Source organism: Portunus trituberculatus, chromosome 46 (assembly GCF_017591435.1).
Source record: "Portunus trituberculatus isolate SZX2019 chromosome 46, ASM1759143v1, whole genome shotgun sequence".
Lineage (NCBI taxonomy): Eukaryota > Metazoa > Arthropoda > Malacostraca > Decapoda > Portunidae > Portunus > Portunus trituberculatus.
Window position 1 is genome coordinate 15,533,513 of NC_059300.1, and position 24,955 is coordinate 15,558,467.

Sequence of the window (24,955 nt, forward strand, 5' to 3'; positions counted from 1 at the left end):
TTTACTCTCCTCATAATTTTAGTATCGTCCGCAAACATGTTCATATAACTGTCAATTCCTACTGGCATATCATTAACATAAATCAAAAACATGATGGGACCCAGCACTGACCCTTGTGGAACTCCACTGGTTACCTTCTTCCACTCGGACTTCTTTCCTCTCACCACTGTTCTCATTTCTCTTCCCATTAAGTAATTTTCCATCCATTTTGCTAGTTTATCATTTACTCCTCCAGTCATCTTTAGTTTCCACATCAGTCTATTGTGTGGTACTTTATCAAAGGCCTTTCTCAAGTCCAGGTAGATAGCATCCACCCATCCCTCTCTATGTTGCAGTATGTCAGTCACTCTTGAATAAAAACATAATAAATTGGATACACACGATCTTCCTTTTCTGAAACCAAACTGCCTTTCACTCAGAATATTTTCACTTTCTAGATATTCACTCCACTTAGCTTTAATTACTTCTTCACACACCTTGCATAATATACTAGTCAACGATACTGGTCTATAATTCAGCGGTGTGTGTAATTCACTGTTTGATCTGCTGCAGTCTCTGACGAGACAGCCAGACGTTACCCTACAAAACGAGCTCAGAGCTCATTATTTCCGATCTTGGGATAGGTCTGAGACCAGGCACACACCACACACCGGGACAACAAGGTCACAACTCCTCGATTTACATCCCGTACCTACTCACTGTTAGGTGAACAGGGGCTACACGTGAAAGGAGACACACCCAAATATCTCCACCCGGCTGGGGAATCGAACCCCAGTCATCTGGCTTGTGAAGCCAGCGCTCTAACCACTGTGTGTGTGTGTGTATTTACCTAGTTGTAGTTTTACCTAGTTGTAGTTTTACAGGGCCTGGGCTTTATGCTCGTGTGGCCCCGTCTCCATATCTACACTTATCCAATCTTACTTTAAAAGTGTGCACACTCGTTGCAGACACTACTTCTTCATCTAAACTGTTCCACGTCTCAATACATCTCTGCAGGAAACTATATTTTTTTATATCTCTCAGACATCTTCCCTTTCTCAGCTTTTTACTATGCAATCTTGTGCTTCGGGTGTCATATTCTTCTCTCAAGATCAGTTTCTCATTATCCACTTGGTCCATTCCGTTGATCAATTTATAGACTTGTATCAGGTCTCCTCTCCCTTCTTTGTTCCAAGGTTGGTAGATCCATAGCCTTTAGTCTCTCCTCATATGTCATCCCTTCAAGTTCTGGGACCATTCTTGTAGCCATTTTTTGTAGCCTCTCCAATTTTCTTATGTGTTTCTTTTTATGAGGGGTCCACACTACTCCTGCATATTTCAATCTGGGTCTTATTATAGTATTTATCAATTTCTTCATCATTTCTTTGTCCATGTAGTGAAATGCTACTCCAATATTTCTTAGCAAATTATATGTTTCTCTAAAAATTCTATCAATATGGCTTACTGGTTGATTGTTTTCTTCCATCGTCACTCCTAAGTCCTTTTCCTTTTTGACTTTCTCCAGTTCTACTCCATCTCCCATCTTATAGATTCCCACAGGTCGTCTTTCACTCTTTCCCATTTCCATGACATGGCTTTTGTTCACATTGAATTCCATTTCCCACTTCTTACTCCATTCCCAGATCTTATTTAGGTCTTCTTGCAGTATTTCACAATCCTCCTTTTGCTTTATAACTCTGCACAGTTTCGTATCATCCGCAGACAAATTTATGTAGATGTTCACTCCTTCTGGCATGTCGTTAATATAAATGAGGAAAAGTACTGGTGCCAATACTGACCCCTGTGGCACTCCGCTTTCTACTTCTCTCCACTTGGACTTCATATCTTTAACTACCGTCCTTATTTCTCTTCCCCTCAAATAATTTTCTATCCATCTCAATGTGCTTCCTTTTAAGCCACCCTTCTCCTCTAACTTCCACAGTAATCTTGCGTGTGGCACTTTGTCAAACGCCTTTTTTAAATCCAAATAGATGCAGTCAACCCATCCCTCTCTCTCTTGTACTCTATCAACTATTCTAGAATAGAAACTCAATAAATTAGTTACACAAGACCGTCCTTTTCTAAAACCAAATTGGCTATTTGATATTAATTTGTTGTCTTCAAGGAACTCGATCCATTGTTTCTTTATTATTCTTTCACACATCTTGCATATTACACTAGTTAGTGATACCGGTCTGTAATTTAAAGGTTCTTCTTTCCTTCCACTCTTATATATGGGAACCACCTCAGCTCTTTTTCATTCTACTGGCACTGTTCCATTTTCTATTGAGCATTTTATGATGTTGTATATAGGACTTGCTAGTTCTTCCCTACATTCTTTCAGTATTCTGCCTGAGACTTCATCCGGTCCCATTGCCTTCTCTTCATCCAGTTCCTTCATTAACTCTTTTATTTCAAGCTTGGTTACTTTAATCTCTTTCATATAGATTGTCTCTCTATTACCCTGTGGCCTCTACAATTTGGATTCTTTAGTAAAGACCTGCTGGAATTTTTTATTTAATAGTTCTGCCATACTTTTTGGGTCTTCCACCATCCCGTTCTCTCCTTTTAACCTTTCTATTGTTTCTTTTTGCCTAATTTTTCCATTTATGAATCTATAGAACAATTTTGGTTGCTCCTTACATTTTTCGACAATATCTTTTTCGAAGTTCTTTTCCTCTTCCTTCCTCACCTTAACATATTCATTTCTCGCTGCCTTGAAGTTTTCCTTGTTTGTTGGATTCCTATTTCTCCTCCACCTTTTCCATGCTCCATCTCTTTTCTCCTTTGCCCTAGCACACCTTGCATTAAACCAATCTTTCTTTCCTTCTTCTTTTGGTCTATATTTTGGGACATATTCCCTGACTCCTGTTTTGTAAATTTCCAAAAATAAGTTATATTTGTCTTGCATTGTCTCTGAGTTTTCCATCTCCTCCCAGTCTACGTTTTTAAAATAGTTCTTGAGATTCTCAATATCAGCCTTTCTGTAATTTAATCGGTCTCCTTTGTATGATTGGTCTCTATCTTCCTTTCCCTCTTCTATATCTATTTCTAATATTACATGGTTATGCTTTCCCAATGGGCACTTATATCTTATATCGTCATTTATTTGTATACCCCTTGTAAAAACTAGGTCCAATCTCGCTGGCTCGTCGTTTCCTCTGAATCTTGTGCATTCCTTTACTCTCTGGTCCATCATATCGTCTATCATTAGGTTCAATAATCTTTCTCCCCAGGCTTCTTCCCCCATACCACTTTCATAATTTTCCCAGTCCACTTCTTTACAGTTGAAATCTCCTACTAATATCACTTTTCTCCTTTCTTTAACGATTCTCATTAGACTCCTTATTGTGTCATCTATCATGTCTTTATATTCTTGATTGGTCCATGAATTTGTTTTTGGTGGCACATATGTTACAATGATTGTTAACTCTTTTCTGTTAATATGCATCTTAATATACAATACTTCTGCTTTTCCTTCCCCACATTCCACTTGGTTTATCACTATCTCCTTCCTTAACATTATCATGACTCCTCCTACTCCTTTTCCCACTCTGTCTCTTCTCCATACATTATACCTATTATCCAAATCTATTATTATTGTTTCAGCCAGGCATACAATATCTGGATTTTCTTTCCTTATGTAATCTCTTAATTCTAATTTACTTGATAAAACCCCGTCTGTGTTCGTATACATCATTTTTAGTCTTTTGCCTTCATCATTTTTAGTTAAACTTGTTCCACTTTTTTCTCTTCCTTCTCGTTTATATACCATTTCCTTATCCTGTCTCCTAGAATTCTCCAAAAAAATGCCTTCTTCTCCTCTTCTGACCTTTCATTATTCTTTTCACTTACTGCTGCTGCCAGTTCATTGTATCTCTTCCTTTCTTCCTCATTTCTATTCTTCTTTATATAGATATCCTTACAGCCTTCTGTTTCTCTAAGTTTTGTTGTTCTATATAATATTTCTTCTGTTGCTGCTTGTGATTTTAGTAGTATTTTAATTGGTCTCGTTTTTCCTTCTTGTGTGTGTGTGTGTGTGTGTATATACATATATATATATATATATATATATATATATATATATATATATATATATATATATATATATATATATATATATATATATATATATATATATATATATATATATATATTGATTAAAGAGCAGTGAAATGCATGGAAATGATTTAAAATAGTAAATACTTGGGTTGCCTTGCCATAACTAGCTCGATAAGGCATGGACGTCTGATTTGAATATTATTACAGTAAACAACTGTACCATCTCGACTTTTAAGCATTTTGAACACTATCTTAAGGTCTTTAGACAATTCTATATACTTTTCTCTTTAATGGTATTTTCTTCACAAAAGAGTATATGCAAGAGTTATTGATTAAGTATGCAGTGTAGCTACATGCCTCCAGCATAAAAAGACAGAGGTATAAAGCTGGACCAGACGAGTAATAAATACTTCACTATTATTATCTCACTTTAACACACTAATAACGACTTAGAGAGTGCTCAGCTCAGTATTAAAACAGCAGACTGCAGTGACGTGGTGGCGCCTTCCCAATCCTCACGTATGAGTAAATAATGTTATCTAGAGAAGCGGGGATCTGATGGGTTATCATCTTATCGTGCTCCAGGATGTCAATAATGTATGCACAATCATGTGTGAAAATTTCATGTCAATCAGATGAATACAAATAGCAAAACAAAGATGAAATCATGAAAAATCTTTAGGAGCAAATATCTTGAAGAAGTTTTTTTTACACTTCAAAAATGTTAAAAAAATTGGTATAAACTCTGATCAACTTTTGTTTGGTATCATTTAAACTACAACTAAAATGCAATTTTTAATTGGAATCAGATTTTTTTATAATGTCAATAGAAAACGAAATACAGGAAAGTGAAAAAAAAAAAAAAAAAAATGGATTGGCAGTTCAACTCTGACTTTATTCCCTGGGTTGGTCATAGTCTGGCTTATTGTGAAATCTGAGTTATCAGGGTCCAAGTTATCAAAGTTCAACAGTATAGACAAACTTTTAGCAAGAATGAAAGGAAGATGTTGGTAAACAGAATAGAAAGAGTTTGACTAGGTAAGGTGCAAACGTGGAGACACAATTTTGGAGAACAATAGTAAAAAGTAAAGTTAAAATGTGCTCCACTTTGGAAATTAAAGCCAAATAATTTCTTATAGGTAGAGGAGTTAGATAAATTTAGTTAGAGTGACTCTAAAGTCATAGCCAGATTGTAGAAGACTCAGAAGACCCAAGAATGTAGTTTTGAGTGAAAGCAGTGACCCTCACAATACCTACTTTATTTATCATATAGTAACTTGATGAAATTAAGAGATCTGAACTCATGTAGTAATTAAAACTTAAAGGAAAAAATTTATAAACAAAATTGTGAACCAAATATCCCCATTTATCATTACTCATTAAGACTGCTACTTTTCTGTAAAAACATAATGAGATAAGGATTAATTAAATTTAGTTAGTTAGAGTGACTCTAAAGTCATAGCCAGATTGTAGAAGACTCAGAAGACCCAAGAATGTAGTTTTGAGTGAAAGCAGTGACCCTCACAATACCTACTTTATTTATCATATAGTAACTTGATGAAATTAAGAGATCTGAACTCATGTAGTAATTAAAACTTAAAGGAAAAAATTTATAAACAAAATTGTGAACCAAATATCCCCATTTATCATTACTCATTAAGACTGCTACTTTTCTGTAAAAACATAATGAGATAAGGATTAATTAAGCTGTTGGATATATGTACCTGAAACACACCATCTACCATGGATACTCTGTAACCACAGTTCTCTGGGAAGTCAATCTTCCAGGGACTCACTTCCTTGCGGGGTGGATGGATGGGATGATCTGTGGGTGAATAAAATGTAATGATCAAGTGTTCAGGTAGTAATTTAATTTAGAATGAGAAAATAGAAACACTATGCATTTTAATTGATTTTAAACAATATATCTTATGCTTATTGCATATTTAACAAGCACTTATTCAGAATATGTAAGCTTACAAACTTCAACATAATGATCAAGTTTTTAAAAAATATATTACAATGGCTTGAACAAAGTTAGTGTAATGATCCCACAATTAACACAATAGTTACAACTAAGGTGCAGACATGGACCATGTGTCAGCATGACCATGAACAGTGCATAAGTAACTGGTGATGGCCAAGCCTGGAGGCCACAGTCCTGGCTGACGGTAGTAATGGTAGTGGTGGTAGTGAAAGAGAAAGGTGGTGGTGGTTAACCTGATACACTAGAGTTTGGATTAGGCTTCCATAGGTATAACAATTCCAGTTCCAGGAGCAACATGGCACAAATTGGCTTTACTGTAGTATACTATATTGATATTTTAGTATTTTAGTAATGCTATTAAATACACACTTAACACAGTACTGTTGAACCTTGATAACTTAGACCCCAATAACTCAGATTTCACAATAAGTCGGACTCTAACCGAACCAGGAACTAAAGCCCGAATTGAACTGCCCGCCCATTTTTTTTCCTCTTTTATTTTGTTTTCTATTAACATTATCAAAAATCTAATTCCAACAAAAAATTGAATTTTAGTTGTAGTTTAAAATAATACCAAACAAAACTTGATCAGAGTTTCTACCAATTTTGTGAAAATTTTTGAAGTGTAAAAAAGTACTTTGAGATATTAGCTCCTAAAGATTTTACATAATTTCGTCCTTGTTTTGCTATTTGTATTCATCTGATTGACATAAAATTTTCACACATGATTATTTATTCAATGGTGACTTCCTGGAGCATGATAGGATGATAATGCATCAGATCTCCGCTTCTCTAGAAAATATTATTCACTTGTACATCGCAAAAAGCTTAGGGTAATCATTTCTCTAAACAGACTGCAATACACATTCATTGGTCACTTCCACAGCTGGGTTTGAAAAGTAGCCTGTGATTCAGTATCAGCTGTCAACCCCTACCATGACGGGATGGAACTCAAGGGAGGAGGAAAGTCAAGGAGGGATTAGTACCAGCCTGGCACTACTACTTATAAAGAACAACAAAAATCAGAGAAACAGAAGGCTGCAAGGATATATATATAAGGAAAAATCGAAATGAGGAAGAAAGAAAGAGATACAATGAACTGGCGGCAGCAGTAAGGGAAAATAATAACGAAAGGTCAGAGGAGGAGAAAAAGACATTTTTTTTGGAAAATTCTAGGAGAAAGGATAAGGAAATGGTATATAAAAGAGAAGGAAAAGAAAACAGTGGAGCAAGTTTAACTAAAAGTGATAAGGGCAAGAAACTAAAAATTATGTATACAAACATAGACGGGGTTCTATCAAGTCAATTAGAATTAAAAGATTACATAAAGAAAGAAAAACCGGATATTGTATGCCTGGCTGAAACAAAACTAAATGAGGCAATCAAAATAGACATAGATAATAGATATAACGTATGGAGGAAAGACAGAGGGGGTAATGGAGGAGGAGGAGTCATGATAATGTTAAGGAAAGATATGGTGGTAAACCAAGTGGAATATGGGGAAGGAAAAGTAGAAGTACGTACTGTATATTAAGATGCATATTAATAAAAAAGAGTTAACAATCATTGAGCATATGTGCCACCAAAAACAAATTCATGGACCAATCGAGAATATAAAGACATGATAGATGACAAAATAAGGAGCCTAACGAGAATCATTAAAAAAAGGAGAAAAGTGATATTAGTAGGACACTTCAACTGTAAAGAAGTGGACTGGGAAAATTATGAAAGTGGTATGGGGGAAGAAGCCTGGGGAGAAAGATTCCTGAACCTAATGATAGATAATATGATGGACCAAAGAGTAAAGGAAAACACAAGATTCAGAGGAAATGATGAGCCGGCGAGATTGGACCTGGTTTTTACAAGGAGTATACAAATTAACGATGATATATGATATAAGTGCCCATTTGGAAAGAGTGACCATGTAATATTAGAAATGGATATAGAAGAGGGAAAAGATGATAGAGACGAATCATACAAAGGAGACAGATTAAATTACAGAAAGGCTGATATTGAGAATCTCAAGAACTATTTCAGATACATTAACTGGGAGGAGATGGATAACTCAGAAGGGGGCAAGAAAAATATAACCTATTTTTGGAAATATACAAAAAAGGAGTCAGGGAATATGTCCCAAAATATAGACCCAAAGAAGAAGGAAAGAAAGATTGGTTTAACGCAAGGTGTGTCAGGGCAAAGGAGAAGAGATGGAGCATGGAAAAGGTGGAGGAAAAATAGAAATCCAGTAAATAAGGAAAACTTCAAGACAGCGAGAAATGAATGTTACAGTGAGGAAGGAAGAGGAGAGGAACTATGAAAAGGACTTTGTCGAAAAATATAAGGAGCAACCGAAATTGATCTACAGATTCATCAATGGGAAAATAAGGCAAAAAGAAACAATAGAAAGGTTAAAAGGAGAAAATGGGATGGTGGAAGACCCAAAAAGTATGGCAGAACTGTTAAATAGTAAATTTCAGGAGGTCTTTACAAAGGAATCCAAATTTGAAAGGCCACAGGGTAATAGAGAGACCATCTATATGAAAGAGATTAAAGTGACCAAGCTTGAAATAAAAGAGTTAATGAAGAAATTGGATAAAGAGAAGGGAATGGGACCAGATGAAGTCTCAGACAGAATACTGAAAGAATGTAGGGAAGAACTAGCAAGTCCTATATACATCATAAAATGCTAAATAGAAAATGGAACAGTACCAGTAGAATGGAAAAAAGATGAGGTGGTTCCCATATATAAGAAAGGAAGGAAGGAAAAACCTTTAAATTACAGACCGGTATCACTAACTAGTGTAATATGTAAGATATGTGAAAGAATAATAAAGAAACAATGGATTGAGTTCCTTAAGACAACAAATTATTATAAAATACCCAATCTAGTTTTAGAAAAAAGGCCGGTCGTGTGTAACAAATTTACTGAGTTTCTACTCTAGAATAGTTGATAGGGTTCAAGAGAGAGAGGGATGGGTTGATTGTATTTATTTGGATTTAAAAAAGGCATTTGATAAAGTGCCACATGCAAGGTTACTGTGGAAGTTAGAGGAGAAGGGTGGCTTAAAAGGACACACATTGAGATGGATGGAAAATTATTTGAGGGGGGAGAGATATAAGGACGGTAGTTAAAGATATGAAGTCCAAGTGGAGAGCAGTAGAAAGTGAAGTGCCGCAGGGGTCAGTATTGGCGACAAATACTTTTTCTCATATATATAAATGACATGCCAGAAGAAGTGAACAGCTACATAAATCTGTTTGCAGAGGATGCGAAGCTGTGCAGGGTTATAAAGCAAAAAGAGGATTGTGAAATACTGCAGGAAGACCTAAATAAGATCTGGGAATGGAGTAAAAAATGGGAGATGGAATTCAATGTAAAAGCTATGTCATGGAAATGGAAAAAGAGTGAAAGACGACGAGTGGGAATCTATAAGATGGGAGATGGAGTAGAACTGGAGAAAGTAAAAAAGGAAAAGGATTTGGGAGTGATGATAGAAGAAAATAATCAACTGGTAAGCCATATTGATAGAATTTTCAGAGAGACATAATTTGCTAAGGAGTATTGGAATAGCATTTCATTACATGGACGAAGAAATTATGAAGAAATTGATAAGTACTATAATAAGACCCAGATTGGAATATGCAGGAGTAGTGTGGACCCCCCATAAAAAGAAACACATAAACGAGTGGAGAGACTACAAAAAATGGCTACAAGAATGGTTCCAGAATTTGAAGGAATGACATATGAAGAGAGACTAAAGACTATGGATCTACCAACCCTGGAACAGAGAAGGGAGAGAGGGGATCTGATACAAGTTTATTAATTGATTGACGGAATGGAGCAAGTGGATAATGAGAAACTGATCCTGAGAGAAGAATATGAAATAAAGAAGCACAAGATCACATAGTAAAAAAGCTGAGCAAGGGAAAATGTCTGAGAGATGTTAAAAAATATAGTTTCCCACAAAGATGTGTTGGGACGTGGAACAGTTTGAGTGAAGAAATGGTGTCAGCAACAAGTGTGCATAGTTTTAAAGAATAATTGGATAAGTGTAGATATGGAGATGGGGCCACACGAGAGTAAAGCCTAGGAAGGTACTGGAAAACTACAACTAGACAAATACAACTCAGTAAATACACACACACACAGTGTATAAACAAAATTGATTGATTGACTGTACTTATTTGGATTTAAAAAAGGCATTTGATAAAGTGCCACATGAAAGATTACTGTGGAAGTTAGAGGAGAAGGGTGGCTTAAAAGGAAGCACATTGAGATGGATGGAAAATTATTAGAGTGGGAGAGAAATAAGGACGGTAGTTAAAGATATGAACTCCAAATGGAGAGCAGTAGAAAGCGGAGTGCCACAGATGTCAGTATTGGTGCCAATACTTTTTCTCATATATGTAAACGACATGCCAGAGGGAGTGAACAGCTAAATAAATATGTTTGCTGACAATGCGAAACTGTGCAGAGTTATAAAGCAAAAAGAAGATTGTGAAATACTGCAGAAAGATGTAAACAAGATCTGGAAATGGAGTAAAAAATGGGAGATGCAATTCAATGTGGACAAAAGCCATGTCATGGAAATAGGAAAGAGTGAAAGATGACCAATGGGAATCTATAAGATGAGAGACTGAATAGAACTAGAAACAAGATCTGGAAATGGAGTAAAAAATGGGAGGTGGAATTCAATGTGGACAAAAGCCATGTCATGGAAATAGGAAAGAGTGAAAGATGACCAATGAGAATCTATAAGATGAGAGATTGAATAGAACTAGAAAAAGTAAAAAACGAAAAGGACTTGGGAGTGACGATGGAAGAAAACAATCAACCGGTAAGCAATATTGATAGAATTTTCAGAGACATATAATTTGCCAAAGGAAAATTGGATTAGCATTTCATTACATGAACAAAGAAATTATGAAGAAATTCATAAGTACTATAATAAGACCCAGATTGTAATATGCAGGAGTTATGTGGATGCCCCATAAAAAGAAACACATAAGGTAGTTGGAGAGTCTACAAAAAATGGCTACAAGAATGGTTCCAGAATTTGAAGGGATGACATATGAAGAGAGACTAAAGGCTATGGATCTACAAACCTTGGAACAGAGAAGGGAGAGAGGGGATCTGATATAAGTTTATTAGTTGATTAACGAAATGTATCGAGTGGATAATGAGAAACTGATTCTGAGAGAAGAATATGACATTAGAAGCACAAGATTGCATTGTAAAAAACTAAGGAAGGGAAGATGTCTGAGAGATGTTAAAAAATATAGTTTCCCGAAAAGATGTGTTGAGACTAGGAACAGTTTGAGTGAGGAAGTGGTGTCAGCAAAAAGTGTGCATAGTTTTACAGAAAAATTGGTTAAGTGTAGATATGGAGACGGCCACACGAGAGTAAACCCCAGGCCCTGTAAAACTACAATTAGGTAAATACAACTAGGTAAATACACACAGAACTTAGAAAAAGAGGTAGAAGAAATTCACAGAATGTGACCATATCAAGAAGGATCAGTGAGACCAATTACGATACTACTAAAATCACTAGCAGCAACATAAGAAATACTATATAGAACGACAAAACTCAAAGAAACAGAAGGTTGCAAGGATATATATATAAAGAAAAATAAAAATGAGGAAGAAACGAAGAGACACAACGAACTGGTGGCAGAAGCAAAGGAAAAAAATAATGGAAGGTCAGAGGAGGAGAAGAAGGCATCTTTTTTGGAGACTTCTAAGAGAAAGGATAAGGAAATGGTATATAAAAGAGAAGGAAGAAAAAAAATGGAGCAAGTTTAATTAAAAATGATAAGAACAAGAGATTAAAAATTATGTATATGAACATAGATGGTGTTTTATCAAGTAAATTAGAATTAAGAGATTACATAAAGAAAGAAGAACCGGATATTGTATGCCTGGTTGAAACAAAATTAAATGACGGAATAAAAATATACATGGATAATAGGTATAATATATGGAGGAGAGACAGAATGGGTAAAGGAGGAGGAGGAGTCATGATGATGTTAAGGAAAGATATGGTGGTAAACCAAGTAGAGTGTGGGGAAGGAAAAGCAGAAGTACTGTATATCAAGATACATATTAATAAAAAAAGAGTTAACAATCATTGGAACACATGTGCCAACAAAAACAAATTCATGGACCAATCAAGAATATAAAGACATGATAAATGACACAATAAGGAGTCTAACGAGAATCATTAACCCGTAAAGTCCGACAGGCCTTAAATAGGGCTGCATTGCACACTTCCGACAGTCCTTAAATGGGGCAGCTACTTTGAGCGCTAATAAAAACCGCGCTAGCATTGGTAGCGCTGCTATATTTGGTCATGACGTAGGCCTATGGTGGTACTGTCGGCTCCCAGGAAGCACACCGCTCTAGCCAGCTAGTCTCCCGCAAATTTCTGTGAGGTGCGTGAGCGTCGTGTCGCGGTGATAATTATTTACGTTTACTTATTTAAGGAACTATTATTTACAACTATGGCTACTGGTGCTAAGAGGAAGCTAAAGTTTAGTGATAAAAGTGATAGACAAGGCGGGACAAGACGGAAAGTGCACAGGTTGGAGGTAGATCCCGACCCGCTATTGTGACAACATCGTCACCACGCTTGATAAAAACATACGAATTATAATCAGCCAATATGAGTGAAAACACGAAAAACATGTGAAAACACATAAAACATGAGCAGTGCCTTACATTATGTAAGAATACACATAAAAGCACCTCCCCCGAGTTGCCGCTACCACAATCTTCTCCAATTATCGGTTATTATTCTGAGACAACCATAGTGAGTAGAGCAATAAAAACTTGTAGGATGATGCATTGTCATGTCTACTAACAGCAGATTTTTTTCCAGAGTAATTTATTAGAGTTGATTTTTTTATGATAATTGCGGTAATGGGAGGGTGCGAATTTTGCGACCATCGGTCTTAGCGAGTTAAAGAAAGGAGAAAATTGATATTAGTAGATTTCAACTGTAAGCAGGTGGACTGGGAAAATTATGAAAGTGATATGGGGGAAGAAGCCTGGGGAGATAGATTCCTGAATCTAATGATAGATAATATGATGGACCAAAGAGTAAAAGAAAACACAAGATTCAGAGGAAATGATGAGCCGGCGAGATTGGACCTGGTTTTTACAAGGGGTATACAAATGAATGATGATATAAGATATAAGTGCCCATTGGGAAAGCATAATCATGTAATATTAGAAATAGATATAGAAGAGGGAAAGGAAGATAGAGACCAATCATACAAAAGAGACCGATTAAACTACAGATAGGCTGATATTGAGAACCTCAAGAACAATTTCAAAAACGTTAACTAGGAGGAGATGAATAACTCAGAGAGGGTGCAAGAGAAATATAACTTATTTTTGGAAATATACCAAACAGGAGTCAGGGAATATGTCCCGAAATATAAACCCAAAGAAGAAGGAAAGAAAGATTGGTTTAACGCAAGGTGTGCTAGGGCAAATGAGAAAAAAGATGGAGCATGGAAAAGGTGGAGGAGAAATAGAAATCCAGAAAATAAGGAAAACTTCAAAGCAGCGAGAAATGAATATGCTAAGGTGAGGAAGGAAGAGGAAAGGAACTATGAAAAGGATATTGTTGAAAAATGTAAGGAGCAACCAAAATTGTTCAACAGATTCATAATTGGAAAAATAAGGCAAAAAAAAACAATAGAAAGGTCAGAAGGAGAGAACTGGATGGTGGAAGACCCAAAAAGTATGGCAGAACTGTTAAATAGTAAATTTCAGGTCTTTACTAAGGAATCCAAATTCTAAAGACTGCAGGGTAATAGAGAGACCATCTATATGAAAGACATTAAAGTAACCAAGCTTGAAATAAAAGAGTTGACGACGGAATTAGATTAAGAGAAGGCAATGGGACCAGATGAAGTCTCAGACAGAATATTAAAAAAATGTAGGGAAGAACTAGCAAGTCCTATATACAACATTATAAAATGCTAAATAGAAAATGGAACAGTACCAGTAGAATGGATAAGAGCTGAGGTGGTTCCCATATATAAGAAAGGAAGGAAGGAAAAACCTTTAAATTACAGACCGATATCACTAACTAGTGTAATATGCAAGATGTGTGAAAGAGTAATAAAGAAACAATGGATTGAGTTTCTTGAAGACAACAAATTATTATCAAATAGTCAATTTGATTTTAGAAAAGGTCGGTCGTGTGTAACAAATTTACTGAGTTTCTACTCTAGAATAGTTAATAGAGTACAAGAGAGAGAGGGATGGATTGACTGTATCTATTTGGATTTAAAAAGACATTTAATAAAGTACCATATGAAAGATTACTGTGGAAGTTAGAGGAGAAGGGTGGCTTAAAAGGAAGCACATTGAGATGGATGGAAAATTATTTGAGGGGGAGAGAAATAAGGACGGAAGTTAAAGATGTGAAGTCCAAGTGGAAAGCAGTAGAAAGTGGAGTACCACAGGGGTCAGTATTGGCGCCAATACTTTTTTTCATATATATAAATGACATGCCAGATGCAGTGAACACCTACATAAATCTGTTTGCGGGTGATGCGAAACTGTGCAGAGTTGTAAAGCAAAAAGAGGATTGTGAAATACTGCAGGAAGACCTAAATAAAATCTGGAAATGGAGTAAAAAGTGGGAGATGGTATTCAATGTGAACAAAAGCCATGTCATGGAAATGGGAAAGTGAAAGACGACCAGTAGGAATCTATAAGATGGGAGCCGGAGTAGAACTAGACAAAGTAAAAAAAGAAAAGGACTTGGGAGTGACGATGGAAGAAAACAATCAACCGATAAGCCATATTGATAGAATTTTCAGAGACATAGAATTTGCTAAGGAATATTGGATTAGATTTTCACTACATGGACAAAGAAATAATGAAGAAATTGATAAGTACTATAATAAGACCCAGATTGGAATATGCAGGAGTTGTGTGGAATCCCCATAAAAAGAAACACATAAGGAAGTTGGAGAGACTACAAACAATGGCTACAAGAATGGTTCCAGAATTTGAAGGGATGACATATGAGGAGAGACTCTAGGCTATGGATCTACCAACCCTGGAACAGAGAAGGGAGAGAGGAGATCTGATACAAATTTATAAATTGATTAACGGAATGGATCAAGTGGATAATGAGAAATTGATCCTGAGAGAAGAATATGACATTCGAAGCATAAGATCCCATAGTAAAAAACTGAGGAAGGGAAGATGTCTGAGAGATATTAAAAAATATAGTTTCCTGCAAAGATGTGTTAAGACTTGGAACAGTTTGAGTGAAGAAGTGGTGTCAGCAAAGAGAGTGCATAGCTTTAAAGAAAAATTGGATAAGTGTAGATATGGAGATGGGGCCACACAAGCATAAAGCCCAGGCCCTGTAAAACTACAACTAGGTAAATACAACTAGGTAAATACACACACACACACACACACACACACACACACACACACACACACACACACACACACACACACACACACACACACGGGACATCGTCGATGGCGGATGTGGTCGCTGAGCTCCAGAGCAATCATCTCTAATTCTACAGTTACAATTGCCTAAGAGTAACCAAGGTGGGAAAGGAGCTGGTAATGTTTGTCCCGTCTCCATATAGTCATGTTAACTGTTGATTAGCAAAATAATGTCCAGGAAGGTGAATATAAACTGTAGCCTGCGTTTGAGCCATCAGCTGGTTTGTTTACATCTGCGCAACATGGCGGCCGTGAACTCGAAAGATGAATCAGACTTCACAGGATTTCAAGGAATAATGGAGAAGAGCGCTTATGTGAAGAAAATTCTGGAGTTGGAAGGTAAAATTGAAAAACTGTTTGAAAAGTATGGGGCCTGGAAACGAGTTATGACAATGTAATGAAAGAGTGTGCTGATATGAAGAAGGAAAATGAAGTACTGAAAGAGGAAGTTAAGCTAATTAAAGTGAATTGCGAAAAATGTGGAGAATCTCTAGGAAAAGTGATGGAGAAGCAGGCTGAATGGAAAAAAGTCAGGAAGTGGAAAGAAAGGAGGTAAATTACAAAGTTGCAAGTCTGGAAAAGGAAATCAAAGAGTCTGGGGAGAAAACTTTGGGCCTTGCTGAAATTATAGATCAACAGATCATAGAAGAGAAGATTGCTGAGAAAGTGGTGAAGGTTATTAAGTCAAATGAGACATTGGTGAGGAAACTGTAGACAAAAAGAGATGTGTGGTGATATTTGGTGTGGAGGAGGATAAGACACCGAGTAAAATGGAGAGAGAGAAAAACATAAAAAAGGTGATAAATAATATCATTAATGTGGTGCAGGAGGAGGGAAAAGACCTAGTACAAGAAATAGAGGACTTCCATAGAATTGGAAAGTTCACAAGAGAAGGTATGAGGCCAATAAGAATCAAACTTAAGTCACAAAAGGATGTAGATGAATTGGTGGAGAAGTCATGGAGGCTAGCCCAGCAGGAAACAACAAGGAAGATTTGGTTGAGAAGAGATCTCGGTGAAAAGGAAAGAGAAATGTTAAATGAGTTGAGAAAGGAGGCTTTGAAAAAAATGAAGAGAGGACAGAAGAGGAGAAGAAAGAGTTTTTCTGGAGAATCTTGGATATGAGACTGAGGAAGTGGTTCATAACCCAGAAAAGTACAGCAAGAAAGGACTAAAGAAACTTACGTATGAGCGGAATGTAATGTATTCCAACATAAATGGAGTGATATCGGGATTTTAGAACTCAACGATTACTTGAGGGACAAGAACCCAGATATTGTGGGTCTTACTGAAACAAAACTGAGAGAGGAGAAGACCTGATGATGGTTGGAGAAGGAAATATAATGTTTGGAAAAGAAATAGAGTAGGTAAGATGGGAGGAGGAGTGATGTTGCTGGTTAAAAAAGATATAAAGGTGGATCAAGTGAAAGAAGGTATGGGAAAGGCAGAAGTGCTAAAGATCAGAGCAGAAACTAATGAAGGAAAAAAGAGGCACTACATAGTGGTGTATGTACCACCTAAGACAAATGCATGGTCAGTACAGGAATATGAAGAAATGATAAGTGATACAGGAACATGTCTGGAAGAAATGTTGGGTGGCTGTGAACGAACTATAATGATGGGAGATTTTAATTGTAAAGAGGTGTGTTGGGAGGACTGGTCAATGGAAGGATCAGAGACAACATGGGAAATACACTATTGACACTGGCAATGGAAAATGTGTTAACTCAGTGGGTCAAAGAAGATACTAGGTTTGGAGGAGAGGGAGCATCGTCAAGACTGGACTTGGTCTTTAGTACAGAGCCAATGGTCATTGAGGAGATGAGGGTGGAGTGCCCTTTAGCAAAGAGTGATCATGCAGTTTTGGAGTTCAAGGTGATAGATGAAGAGAAATCTAGAAGAAATGAAGAATATAAAGTGGGAAGATGGAATTATGCCAAGACAGATTTTGGAAACCTAAAGAAATTCTTTCAAGAGACAAATTGGATGAAATTCAAGAGTGCTAAGGAGCAAATGAAAAGTGGAAGGAATTTATAAAATATACAAAGAAGGTGAGAAAAATTTGTACCAATAAGACAACATAGAGAAGTTGGAAAGCAGGACTGGTTTAACGATAGATGTGAAAAGGCTAGAACAAGAAAAGAGGATGCATGGAAGAGGTGGAGAAGGAAAAGACGGATTAAGCAGTGGGAAAGTTACAAAAGAGCAAGAAATGAATATGTGTTGATTAGAAGAGAAGAAAGAAAGAAACAAGAAAAGGATATAATTGATAAATGTAAAGACCAACCAAGGCTTTTTACAGACATGTGAACAACAACATCAAAAATAGAGAAAGTATTGAAAGTTTAGAAGTAAATGGAGTATGCAGTGAAGATCCCAGGAAATGGCAGAGGCTATGAATGGATGCTTTCGGAAGGTATTCACAAAGGAGACTGCTTTTGACAAACCACTGGTAATGGAACAGAAAGGGATTATGAAGGAGTTTCAAGTAACTGTGGAGGAGATCAAGAATATGATGGGGAGTTTAGAAGTGAGAAAAGCTGTGGGACCTGATGGGGTATCAGGATGGATTTTAAGAGAATGCAGGAGCAACTGGCAGAAAAAGTTTGTGAAGTAATTGATGCCTCATTAAGGGAAGGTGTAGTGCCCCAAGACTGGAAAAGAGCTAACATTGTCCCAATCTATAAATCAGGTAACAAGAGAGACCCATTGAACTATAGACCAGTGTCACTTACAAGTGTGGTAGCTAAGATGTGTGAGAGGGTGGTGAAGAATAGATGGACAGACTTCTTGGAGAAAAATGACATACTTTGTGAGTGTCAATTTGGTTTTAGAAAAGGGCGTTCATGCACGACAAACCTGATATGTTACTATTCGAGGGTGATAGATGTAATACAGGAAAGAGATGGTTGGGCTGATGGAATATATCTGGATTTAAAAAAGGCCTTTGATAAGGTACCACACCGGAGACTGATCTGGAAACTTGAAATGGTAGGAGGAGTGCATGGCAGTTTACTAAAATGGATGGAAGACTTTTGGTAGGAAGAGAAATGAGAACAATAATTAAGGACAGACCATCAGAATGGGGCTTGGTGGAGAGTGGAGTTCCACAGGGATCAGTGTTGGCACCAGTAATGTTCGCGGTCTACATAAATGACATGGTGGATGGGGTGTCCAGTTATGTGAGCCTATTTGCAGACGATGCAAAATTGTTAAGAAAAGTGAGATGTGACAAAGATTGCGAACTACTCCAGGAAGACTTGGACAGAATATGGAAATGGAGCTGTACATGGCAAATGGAGTTCAACACGACAAAATGCAAGAAAATAGAGTTTGGCAAGAGTGAAAGAAGAATCAGGAGTATGTACAAGATAGGAAATGAAGACATAAAACCAGTCATGAAGAAAAAGACCTTGGGGTGACAATTACCAATGACCTATCGCCAGAGAGACATATAAACAAAATAATTGGAGAAGTATTGAACTTATTGAGGAACATAAGAGTGGCGTTCATATATTTAGATGAAGAAATGATGAAGAAAATAATTACTGCAATGATAAGACCGAGGCTTGAATATGCAACAATACAGTGGGCTCGAACTTAAAGAAACACATAAGGAAACTAGAGAAAGTACAGAGGGCTGCAACAAAATGGTGCCTGACTTAAGAGATTTGACTTATGAAGACAGACTGAAAAGAATGCAACTTCCGACCCTGGAAAACAGAAGAGAAAGGGAGACCTGATAGCAATATACAGAGTGATGATTGGCATGGAAAAAATGGATAGGGAAGATCTGTGTATGTGGAATGAAAGAATGTCGAGAGGGCATGGGAAAAAACTAAAATGGCCACTTATAGGAGAGATGTGAAAAATATAGCTTCCCTCATAGAAGGGTGGAAGCATGGAATAGTTTAGACGTGGAAGTGGTCAACGCAAGGAATATTCATGATTTTAAGAAAAGCTGGACATTAATAGATATGGAGACGGGACAACACGAGCATAGCTCTTTTCCGTATGTTACAATTAGGTAAATACAATTAGGTAAATACACACACACACACACAGAAGAGAGAGAGAGAGAGAGAGAGAGAGAGAGAGAGAGAGAGAGAGAGAGAGAGAGAGAGAGAGAGAGAGAGAGAGAGATGAGAGAGATGTGATAGGATCTAGGAGGGGGAGATGATAATATGTGATGAAAGGGAGGTGAGGGTTCAAGGTCAAGCTGTCAATCATGACTGTCTGCAATTAAACGTTTGTTTCTTGTTGTCCTCTTTTCTTGAAGTATCTGATTCTAATTCTCATCAAATTTATGCCTGTAAGGATGTAATTGTTCCTGAAAAATTTCAGAGCTAAATGGCACATGACTCCCCTTGATGATTGGCCATATACTGAGTCACTGAGTGACCATGTGGTAATTTAGGGTCTGAAGGTTTCGGAGAGACAATAATCCCAAACTATATCCTGCACCTCTCCCCTTAAAGTCTGAGTTAAACTGCCTGTTTTTTTTTTTTTTTTTTTTTTTTTGAGGGTGGAATTTGTACAAGTCGGACCTTCCTATTTGTCAGACCAACCTTTCCCCTTTTTAGTCCGAGTTAGCAAGGGTCAACAATATTTCAAAAAGGTTGGAGGAAAAATATTTTTAACGTCTTGTGTAAGAGTAAGTATTTTTGTCCTAATTTGTTTTACAAAATTATGAATTGCTACTCACTTGTCATATTTCAAATAATCAAAGGCTAAATTTCTATTTAACCTTAAGAATCACATAGTGTATATTGATAACGTACTTATGAACCAAGGCACTATCAAACAAATCTATACAAAAATGTTGAAGTATTACAATGGAACAGTACCCAAACTTGAGTTGCACTTGTCAGATTCACCAGATATCGCATTATTTTACAGAAAAGGTGGTCAACTGGATATCATACATTTCTGGATATTCTACTATCACATACTGATATATTAAAATAACTCAAGTATTTTCAAATAAATACATATCTATGGCATAAATGCCTTAATTAATGTTATAACCATGTATTTCTTTTTTTAATACTATCTCAATCCCTGGGACAAAAACTACTTAGTTACTCAATTGATACCTCAAAGTTAGTATGATATTTTCTTTCCTTCTAGGCTAGGATGTAGATAACAAGAAATCATGAACATATGAAGTCATATGAATGAGTTTATTTTTCATACCTTAGGAATCAAAGTCTGATAATGTAATTGTCCGTTGCCAACCAATTTGTTTTAAAGAGACTTAACAGAGACCTAGCTAATAGACAGTGACAATCCTGATGAGTTCTGTTTAGTCTAAAGGCATATCATGTTGATGTTATGGCAAGACAAAGCTTAGAAACTCAGTGATAAAAGCAGTACAGCACCCTTGGCTTATTTCGGTTTTGGCCACAAATTTTCTTTTTTTCTCATTAAGAAAACCAAACAAAAATAGCTGTGTACTTTTCTTGTGAATCATTAACCTCAGCAGAGGAGAGGAGAAATGTGTGTTAAGGTTTTGTGTTGTATTAAAGTCTCCAAAAATTAAAGAGCTTGGTACACCAGGCAACTACTATGTTTTGCTCTATATAATGATGTTTGTTGTATAAACTCAAGCAACTGTAAAGAAATACCACAGTAAAATAACAATAGAAAACTACAGGAAGGAGTAAAAGCATGGCAAATCAATAAACATATCATGATATAGTGTTTTGAGATGACTGCTCTGTACTGCAAGACAATGATGATCCACTCCTGAATTAAACCAGCTGGCTAACGCTGAAAACTCATGAATTTGGGTACTCTCCTACTGTATACATCTCAACATAATGATGATATAGAGATTACTTAGGAGATACCCACATGGATGTTTAGATCAATGGATGTTTACATCATGTGGCTGAAATCATACAAAATGCAATACATTTGCTGTTGTCTACCCTGTGTGTAAGTACATGTAGGCCACTACTGACTATTCATGTAAGTACTTTTCTATAAAACAACGATGATGGTATAGGTTAATACATAATATATAGTAAAGTAAAGCTAACAAAAAGTAAATGTATGTACTGCCTATCATATCCTTGTGGCCAAAATTTAGAAGTAATGACAAATTAACCTGAAAGAATTAACATATATGTTTCTGACTTCATGATTGCACATTTTAGGAACTTCATCCAGGATACTAGAGTCAATAGTACAACTTTTTGTCTAATTGGCTAAAGTTACTAATAGCTATCTACCTAAACAGCCATATATGGGACTTAATCACAAAGCTTTATCATTCCTACAGATTACTTTGTGAAGTTCCTCTTTCACATATGAATTCAATAATACACCTCAAGGATAACTATTACTGGTTAGTGAAATTGCTCGAATGACTCTGCTAAGGTCAATACTGTATTACCAATAGCTTTATATATAACTAAATGACTATTACTTTAAGTTCTAGCAGAAAGCCAATATTGTGTGGTTGCCCTGAACACTCATCCAAACCCTGGTGTCTCAGCTTCTCAATCTGCCCAGTCCCAGATGTGACTACTGTTTGAGGGAGCCACATGGTAAAATTTAAGCTAATCAACCTCCAAGTAAAGGTTAAGAGTCTATGAACTACAGATAAAGAGTTGGCTGTTCTACGCACGAATGGCAGCACAAGGGCAGCACCTCCTATCCACACAGGTCCTAGACCAAACATGCTGCCCCTGGCTCATCACTCCCTCGCCACCTGTGTGTGTGGTAACACACTATTCATTCAAGCTTGCTTCACTCACCTATGTCCATGTCTTGTCTGAATAGAGCATAAATCAATTCACAGCCAGTCCACAGAGGCAACAATAACAGCACCAGCAAATGCCATGTTATATAAATAAAAGTTTGATTGTGGTAATAAGAGCACATTGATTGTGATGGCTGAAATTAAACTCATTTCCTCATTTTGGAAACTTTCAAAAGATATCCAGACTTTTACTCTTTCCTCCCATTAACCACAACTTACAAAAATTTACCAATATTACATGAAGCTGTGCCATATGTACCAGCATGTAATGGTGAGTGGCTACTATATGTGTGTGGTACAAAATTGTTATTGAGAGGAAGAATCAATGGTACATCTTGTGTGGGCTGTGCTGTTTGTGCAAATAAATATCATAGCTGTTTCAGTTTTAAAAGATCACAGATTAGTACCAAAATAACATTATGATATTATTACACTACTTAATAAGTAGTTAAATGCAAATTCTTAGAACAGTGCATTTAAAATCATCCCTATTTGTATATCACTAAGGGTTCTTACAAACCAAACAAGTCACATTCAAGCTACAAGTCAATGGAAAACCACTATTTTCTAATCTATGAAGTCAGATATGCTTTCAAGTTTTCTTCATTGTATAGCAAGAAAATTCCACAATTTTAAGCAAGTCAGTAAAAATTTAGTAGTATAATAGAGCAGGCTACTGTAAGATCTAATGAACATGTTATTTCCTTTTTAATCCTCAATTCACAAGATATGCACGTTAGCTTTATACTAGAAATCTTCATAATCTAATATCCTACCTCATCAAAATGCAATTCTTATATCACACATATCCTTATGTCTTTAACATTACTTCCTCTAACACAATGTGTTTCATGAAATTCTTTTTAAACTTTTACCCCCATCACACACACAAAAAAAAGAGGTTTTAGCTACGTTTGAGGATAAATTACTTCATTATATAATTTGTATTACAGGTAATCTAACTGAAAAGCAAATAAGCAAGATAGAAAAATGCATTGTGAAATGTACAATTTATGTAGATGACTAATAAGAAACAAAATCCTTCACACAGACACTAGCCCTTCACTCACATTCACATATATTACCATGCCTCTTCTTTATTTAGATTAGTTGACTACATCCTGTCATTGCTTTATATTCAAAACTGTTCTTAATCCATAACAAATATTTGATGTCTTTGGACTTTTCCATACGCAAAATTCAATTGGTTTTCCATTGATATTATGTCAACTATATCTTATTATTTTATGACATATGAATAAAAAGTTGGTAAAGATATAGAAATTTAATGTGAATGGTGAATGAAAGGTATAAACCAGTCTAACAAGAGCATTTTCAAGCTCATTTTACAGCTCATGAATCAAAAAAAGCATTTTCACAGCAAGCAATCACAAATCCCAAGTTTATTCCTATCATTTGTTATCCTCTTCCATTACTTATATGATTAAAACTCTTCTGAATATTCAAACTAAATCCTTTTCTATCCACTGTACCTTTAGTACAAGCCTTTTAAGTTATTCTGATATTAGTTTAATTCTCCCTATTATAATGAAAGTAAATCACTATCTTAACCCCTTTAGTGATGAACTCTAGGTCTTTCATTTTTTTTCCTCAACATCTTTTGAAAATTACAATTATGAAAGTTTTTTACATTTTTCTAGTCTTTGGCAAACTTCCTATAATTAAGAATAAGAAAACCCTACAGTCTTAACACATATAATCATACAGATTGCCTTTACATTAAGCCAGCTTTTACAATATCATATCATCCTAGAAGTGGGTCATACATTCATATATATATATATATATATATATATATATATATATATATATATATATATATATATATATATATATATATATATGCACTATTTAACTTCAATGTACCTTAAGAACTCCATTATCACTTGCCTTCTCCTTTTATGGTTTTCTTTTTCCTATTCCTTCATATTTTTCTCAACTCTCCTCTAAATCTCCCACCATTCTTTTTTCAAAGATTTTTGGTATATATATATATATATATATATATATATATATATATATATATATATATATATATATATATATATATATAAATTTTTTTATTTATTTATTTTTTTATAGTTCACAGAACTGCTGCATCATTCATACTGTCACATTTAGCAAGCATAAGGGAAACTTTCAGTACTTCCTTATATAAATAGCTAAGTTGGTGAAGAATCAGCTATCCTAGTCAAAAGTTAAAAAATAAGAAAGTAAATAAAATGATATTTAAACAGAATTTTTTTTGGCACACATATTTACATTCACATGAAATTCACTTTGTTAAGGTAGATTAGTAGCCTCTACGTTGAGAAACTCTGACACACCATTAGGAAAGCCATGGTACAGTGAAACCATGCACACTTTGGGGTCCGAGGGGTCTCCAAGCGCATGGGTTCGAATCCTGGCCACAGTCAGAGTGTAGGTAGGGCTTCCTTATTCGAGGTAACAGTTTCCTAGCAGGTGGGCTTTCAGATAAGAGGTACTCCAAAAGTAACTCCTTTAGCCCATAAATTCTTGTGAAAAGCCCATATGGTAAAAAAAAAAAAAAAAAAAAAAAAAAGGCTTTAACTGTTAGATTATGAGAATTGAATATTGGAATATAGTATGTTCATCAATCCACTGCTCAAACTCAAGTGATGGTG

The 24,955-nt window shown here is 35.8% G+C and overlaps 1 protein-coding gene across 1 annotated transcript in view; it reads right to left on the minus strand.

Annotated features, from left to right (window-relative positions):
* LOC123519725 (AMP deaminase 2-like) overlaps nucleotides 1–24,955 on the minus strand; it is a 226,816-nt gene that overhangs the window by 101,817 nt on the left and 100,044 nt on the right. Inside the window, exon 9 of the mRNA XM_045281229.1 lies at nucleotides 5,766–5,866. Coding sequence (XP_045137164.1) covers nucleotides 5,766–5,866 — 101 coding nt within the window. The remainder of the gene's footprint in view (nucleotides 1–5,765; nucleotides 5,867–24,955) is intronic.